Raw genomic sequence first — 7,367 nt, forward strand, 5'->3', positions numbered from 1 at the left:
GATTGATGGTTGCAAACATTGATTCTAGCTTAGTGGGTCTTGACTCTTCTTGAGAAAGAGAGTCTATGACCCCAAAATTGACCCAACAAGGAATTGGGGTGGACTCATGAGAAATGGTAGTCCCAATTAACGGGTTAAACCTCGAGAGAGTAATCACCCTACGTGAACCCAAATTGATTGGTCTAATTGGCCTACCCAATTGGTCTCGAGAGAGTCAATTGGGCAAATTTGCTCTCTCTACCAAGAGGTGTGAGAGTGGGTACAATTGTGCAACGGTTATAATATTGATTCCAAATATGTCAATCTATTATTAGTAGTTTCTACCCGTTAGTTAACCACCTAGGTGATGCCACGACCCTAGTGCCTTTCTCTATATTAATCACAACTTAGAACATATCCCTTCAACATAAATTAGCTTAAACTTGTAGTTGATAATAGTAGTTATTAAACAAAAAACCCCAAAAATGTTAGAAGTACAATTAGGAGCAAGCACGCATTCCTAGTCTGAACAAATACGCAACTCTATTCCAAGCTCCCTGTGGAAATTGACCCCGATACCACTATCGGGTAAAAGTCTTAGCGCCTGATCTTTCTACCGTTGTGTGAGCTTGAGTTTGCTGCGATCAGTAATAGAAGAAAAACTTTAAGATTACGGAGAGCCTCCCGCTCAATGAGAACGGACCCAATTGGAAGAGATACGTGTAAACGTACGTAAAACCCTTCTTGCGGAAGGTTACCCATTCCGCTAGATCGGGAGCGATGGTGTTCAAATCATGACAACCACAGTCTTCTTTTACAACAGAGATGCTAGAAGGACAGATGGAAGAAGGGTATACACCAACAGCCCATGTACGGGAGTTAGCAGAAGGAAACTTCTCTTCAAAGTCCTTGGTTGTACTATGATTTTTGGGGATAATGGTGCTCACCGTAGGAGGAGCATCATCGTCAGTACTTTCCTTATTCTTTGAAGAGCTGGAGCTCTTGGAAGAGGAGGCCATAGTTAGCAGAAGGATGCAAGAGTTTCTCTAAAGAAGAGGGTTAAAGAAAGTTGAAAGCAAGAGAGAGTTGAGTAAGAAAAGTTGAGAGAGTCCAAAAAATTGTGAAGTGTAAAAGAAGAAGAATGAAGCGTATAAGTAAAGGAATAGGCGGCTAAGATCGTGGACATAATTACCTCGAGAACCGGCGAAATTATTGCTGAGTCGTGGAATGATGCGTGTTCGGAGCATTAAATATGGAGAGATGTGCGTCTAATCAAGCGTCATAAACTTTTTAGAGGGGTCAGAAAATTCCCCCCCCCCCCCAAGAAAGGTATCTTTACCACCTTCCCGATGATACAAGGATGTCCCACCAGAAAGCAGGGGGACTATCTGCATAAGGTAAAAACGGTTCATATTAAATGCTCATATAATAGAGCGACACGTGGAACCAGAGACAGATGAAAAACAAGACAGGTGGAAGTCAAGACTAGGGGCAGCAGTCTCGGTTGGTACTGGAAAGCCCCCGAAGGGAATGTTGCTCATGAAGACAAATGAATGCTTGTCACCCGATAGCATTTAATGAAGAATATTCTGCAGTATTAAATACATAGTCCATTATAGAGAATATAACATTCATAGCATGCAGTTACACATTCTTCAATGGTCCCCATAATTGTCATTTAAAAGGGGCTTGATCCTAGGACCTTATTCCCTATGTGCCACGATAAAATGGGATTTCAACAACCATGGTAATGACACAAATTTTCTGACAAACTTATGGTATACACATTATTCTAAGCTCAATAACACTTTATTTCTTGTTTATTGTTATTACTACTGTCTTTGGAAGCTCTGCTCCCGGAACCAAGCTATTTGCTATCTTACCTTGATGTCAATGCTAAGTCTTGCATTTTTATTTAATAGACGGAGATGAGCAATCCACAATATAAAAGAAAGTATAAAATATTAAGAGAATAAACTCACAAATAGACAAACACAAGTGGCACGCTAAAACTTGTCCCGAAATTCTCTCTCTAAACAAGACTCTCAAACCCTATATGACTATATTGTGGATGGTACTAAATGAGAAGTGGATCCTCAATTTATAGAAGTACAAAGACTAATCAAATATAGAAGAATTATATTTTTCTTTTCGTAAAAAGTAAAATCAATTATGCTAAATATATTGTTCTTCCATTCCTCAAAGGAATAGAAAAACTAAATATAGTAAAAAAATTAGGACAACCACCTGCATCCCGTTTGTTTTAGTGGTTAAAAAAAGAGGCAGATATAGCCCAAGCCCAACTTTTAGCATCAACATTGTACAGGAAGGAACGAGCCCTTTAGGGAACACGAAAATATATCCAGTTTGCAATGTTTGATTGAAGATCTTGTTCATGGTATCGATAAATCCTATTCCAGTGTTCTCGACATGAGGAAACCTGCAGGATACTGTAAAATTGCAAAGGAAACTCTTTGTCCATTCAGGGCTGGAAACTCGGCCATGCTTGCGTTTGTCGCCTTGAATTTTTCTGGTGGTAGAGCTTCGATGAAGTAAGAAGTGTCAACTGATGGCACCTCTAGCTAGTGGCAACGCCAAAGTCTGTTAGGATATCAGGGTCACTAGCCGAAGCCATTTGGACTAGTGATATTGCTAGAGTAAACAGAAGTATGCAGCTTGAAGTTTTTGACTGCATGTTTTTTGTGTTTGAAGGATTTCTTCTCAGTTTGAATGTGGTAAGGACATGTATAAGGACTGAAGGTTTTGTAGCTATACAGAGGACATATAAAATTGAGATTTGAAGTCTCCGATGAATTGCAGAAACAAAAAAAGAATTGCCAATCTCCTACGAGTCTCTTCTTGTTTGATTCCAATGCAGGCCCTAAGAAATTATTTGTGTTAATTGAAAAAGGAACAAATTGCTCAGTCCTTTCCAGTTTTGGCTTTCAATATGGACAAGAGAAAACAGTTAGTTTTGGCTTTTTCCATATGGAACGTTCTGTTGAAAGGCCTTTCTTCATCCGTATTGACCTATCAAAGCTTGTTGCTGAAACTCTCTGAAATGCAAGCAGTCATGAACTAGCTATTTTATACTAAGGAACTGTGCTAGTTTTAAGGCTTTACTTCCCGCCTTAAACCCGCACCGCCCCGTTTGCCATCCCTAATTATATGTGTAACATACTGTTTTTTGGAAAAATATTATTTAAGCACAAACATATATAAGAAAAAAAATTTGTCTCTCAGAATGCGGTATGACTTTACTTGGCCGTTTTATGAGGATACTATTTATCCTAGGATTTTAGAAACTTGTCAAAAGATAAATCAATGGCAAGTGATAGAAGAATTCATACTATTTTAATTGTATTAAAATATCAAACAAACAAAGAACGAAAAACATGCATAACCTCTCAAGCACATAAAAGGAATCAAATAAAACAGTACTGTATTCTGTAATGCAGATTGCAGCACTATCCTGAACATGTCACTCACAAAAACTTAGTAGTGAAAATGCAGAAATTTCCTAAGATGAAAGACCAGCCTTGATTTTCTCAATAGTGGTAACATCAGAGTTGAATGACTTGGCAAGAATTTGATCATCGACCCCTGTAGAAAACAACGTAGTAGGAAGCGAAACAGTTCCAGCATTGGCACTACCAAAACCAGAAACAGCTGTAGCTGATTTATTCCAATCAGAATTATACTGATAATGCACTAATCCTTTAGGGAACACAAACAAGTCACCAACTTGAAGAGTCTGAGTGTAAAGCTTGTTACTGGTGTCCACAAATCCAACCTCGAGACTACCTTGAATGACGAATAACAGTTCAGCTGCACGAGGATGGGTGTGGGGCGGGTTTACACCTCCTCCTGGAAACTGAAGTACTGCTAATGAAACACTCTGACCATCCAAAATTGGAAACTCTGCCTTGCTAACTTTTGTCACTTTGAACTTTTCAATGACACTACCAAAAATTCCATGCGTGCCTGTGAAGGTAAATAAGTTCCCATCTATCGCGCTTCCTGGAGGAACAGTGAAGTCGGACAAGATATCTGGATCACTAGCTTGAGCAATCAAAAAAATGGTAAACATGGCTACAACAAAAAGAACACTTTTCAGGTGGAATGACGCCATTTTTCGCTCGTCCTAGGTGGCTATAAGACACAGGTAATAGGATCTAGATATGTTGTAAGAGAATGATGATTAGTTCAGTTTGATCACAAATTTATAAAAGACCAAAGCTGGAACCAAATTTGTTGAAGGATAAGCCAGTTGGAAATTGATGTTAACTAAGTTTGACCCCCATTTAGTTTATTGTTTTTGATGGCAGAAACTACCTGGAAACTACATTAAAGATTATATAATTCGAAAAGCGTTTAGTGTTCCTTAGGTTTCATCAGTTATATGCTACAAGATATTATTTTATGGACTCTTTTACCTTGTAATATAAACAAGGTGGTCAAAGTGGAAAACATCACCATTTTAAGGAACAATATAGCTGTTTTCTCTTGTCCATATTGAAAACCAGAAATGAAAAAGTTTGAACAATTTATCGTTTTTGAAATTGACTCAATCAAACAAGAGACCCTCTTAAGATTTTCCTACATAGGCAATTCCTTTCTTGTTTCTGCAATTTATCGGAGACTTCAATCTCAATTCTTGTTTCATATGTCCCCTCTATAGCTATAAAATCTTTAGTCCATAATTCATGTACTTCACACATTAAAACTTCAAACACTTAAACCAAAACATAGAAAAAACATGGAATCAAAAACTTCAAGCCGCAAAGTTCTGTTAGCACTAGCAATATCACTAGTCATATTCCAAATGGCATCAGCTGGTGACCCGGATATCCTAACTGACTTTGTGCTGCCACTGGAGGTACCATCAGTTGATCCGTCTTACTTCACCTTCTCAGGACTTAGGGGACTCATCGGAGCTCCACCACCAGAAAAATTCAAGGCGACAAAGGCAAGCATGGCCGAGTTTCCAGCCCTGAACGGACAAAGCGTTTCCTATGCAATCCTGCAGTATCCTGCTGGCTCTGTCAATCCTGTCCACACTCATCCACGGGCAGCCGAGCTACTTTTCCTCATGTCGGGAACACTGCAAGTTGGATTCATCGATACCACGAACAAGTTCTTCAATCAAACGTTGCAAACTGGAGATGTTTTCGTGTTCCCTAAGGGGTTAGTTCACTTCCAGTATAATGCTGATGCTAACAATTGTGCTTGGGCTATATCTGCATTTGGAAGTGCAAATGCAGGAACTGTTTCTGTTCCTAACTCTGTGTTCAATACCAGCATTCCTGATAAAATTTTGGCCAAGTCATTCAAAACTGATATCATCACCATTCAGAAACTCAAGGCAGGTCTAGCCTGAAGATTCACATAAACTTAGGGGAATATTCTTATTTCACATTGTTGTTTTTCACTTTCCAATGTAAAGATAATTAACCTTCTGAGGATCTGAATAAGGCGGTTTATGGCATGCCATCGGAATGCAAAGTCTAAAAATAAATGAATTTCTTAATAAGAAGGTTTGTGTCATCTAAATGCTGTGATGAACATAATTTGAGAAAACTGCGGTAAAGAAGTATTTCCCCCCCCCCCCCCTTTTTCATTTTCCATCCCTGACTAATACTAGTACTCCACTAATCCCCGTGTATAAAATCCCTTATTTTATTGAGTTACTGGTACGAAGCAAAAATTAAAAGAATACAAATAAACGGATAGAAAGATAGAATTTACCAAAGAACTAATTAGGAAAATTGAAGAACATTTGAATTCAAACACAAATACCCTTCAAATTAAATCCTATTCAACCCTAAATTATAGGATAATCATTAAGGGGAAGAATCCCTATAAAAGCCATCAATTTCATTTCAGTAAAAATGAAATTGAGATAAAACAATAAAGTAAAAGAAGAATATTGCGAAAAGAGAGAGATAATTTTATTGATTTTGGGATGATTAACAATGGGGTAAGACCCCTCTATTTATAGGGGGGAAATAATTTAGCCACACAATAACAAACTCTCTAAAAGATAGACATTCACTCTAAGTACAATTCTATTCATAACACTTCCCCTTGAATGTCTATTTAATAAATATGTGTGTCTCGTTAAAACCTTAACTAAAATAAAACCCAGTGAGAAAAATCCATTGAAGGAAAAAGAGTATACATATTTAGAAATACGCCTTTTAGTTGCCTCGTTAAAAATCTTGCAAGGAAAACCCAGTGAGACAAAACCTTGTAAGGAAAAAAGAGTACAAAGCGTATTAACTCCCCTAATAAGTGCATCAATTCACGTCTTTTGAGCCCTCGCATCCCAATCTTGTACACTAGCTTCTTGAAGGTTTGCGTCGGAAGAGATTTGGTGAACAAATCAGCCATATTATCACTTGAACGAATCTGTTGCACATTGATATCATCATTCTTTTGAAGGTCATGTGTAAAAAATAACTTTGGTGAAATGTGTTTTGTCCTATCTCCTTTTATGAATCCTCCCTTCAATTGGGCTATGCATGATGCATTGTCTTTATACAAAATCGTGGGTAGTTTGTCACACTTCAAACCACATTTGTCTCGAATAAGATGTATTATAGACCTCAACCATACACATTCTCGGCTTGCTTCATGAATAGCAATTATCTCAACATGATTAGATGAAAGCCACGATTGATTGCTTGGTCGATTGCCAAGATATAGCAGTGCCTCCACATATAAACACATAGCCTGTTTGAGATCGAGCCTTGTGTGGATCAGATAAATACCCAGCATCGGCATAACCAACAAGATCGGAACTGCAAATATTATCATAAAATAAGCCTATATCGGTAGTCCCTTTTAAATACCGCAATATGTGTTTGATTTCATTCCAATGTCTCCTTGTAGGAGCAGAGCTATATCTTGCTAAGATATTAACTGAAAAAGTTATGTCAGGCCTTGTAGTATTAGCAAGATACATTAGTGCACCAATTGCACTATGATATGGTACTTCAAGACTACGAAGCACTTCAGTCTTTTCTTGAGGTTGGAACGGGTCCTTATTCACATCAAGTGATCGAATAATCATCAAGTACTTAATGGATGAGCTCCATCCATATAAAATCGTTTCAATACCTTTTCCGTATAGGCAGATTGATGAACAAAAATTCCATTTTCCAAGTTGCTAAGAAAAAGGTAGAACCATAAATACTATCCGAAATAGTGAATGGTGCTTGATAATATTCCATTCCTTGAAAGCTTGTGAATACTAGAACCAGTGAAACGGTAGCTACTAAAGCGTAAACTACTCGTTTTTCCTTCCCCGCGAGTATAGCAAGATGAGCCCAAGTTATGGCATCTCTGATTGTTCAATTTGCAAACCGAGACATAATTTTATATTT

At 37.9% G+C, this 7,367-nt stretch overlaps 2 protein-coding genes across 2 annotated transcripts; one reads left to right on the forward strand and one right to left on the reverse strand.

The window, feature by feature from the left end:
- Positions 1-3,499: 3,499 nt before the first annotated feature.
- On the reverse strand, positions 3,500-4,111 carry LOC104217978 (germin-like protein 9-3). Its single transcript, XM_009768344.2, has one exon. The coding sequence runs from the start codon at positions 4,109-4,111 to the stop codon at positions 3,500-3,502; it is 612 nt and encodes a 203-aa protein (XP_009766646.2).
- Positions 4,112-4,738: 627 nt separating this feature from the next.
- Positions 4,739-5,359, forward strand: LOC104217979 (germin-like protein 9-3). Its single transcript, XM_009768345.2, has one exon. The coding sequence runs from the start codon at positions 4,739-4,741 to the stop codon at positions 5,357-5,359; it is 621 nt and encodes a 206-aa protein (XP_009766647.1).
- Positions 5,360-7,367: the final 2,008 nt, after the last annotated feature.

The sequence above is a fragment of the Nicotiana sylvestris genome, chromosome 11 (assembly GCF_000393655.2).
Source record: "Nicotiana sylvestris chromosome 11, ASM39365v2, whole genome shotgun sequence".
In the NCBI taxonomy this organism is placed as follows: Eukaryota; Viridiplantae; Streptophyta; class Magnoliopsida; order Solanales; family Solanaceae; genus Nicotiana; species Nicotiana sylvestris.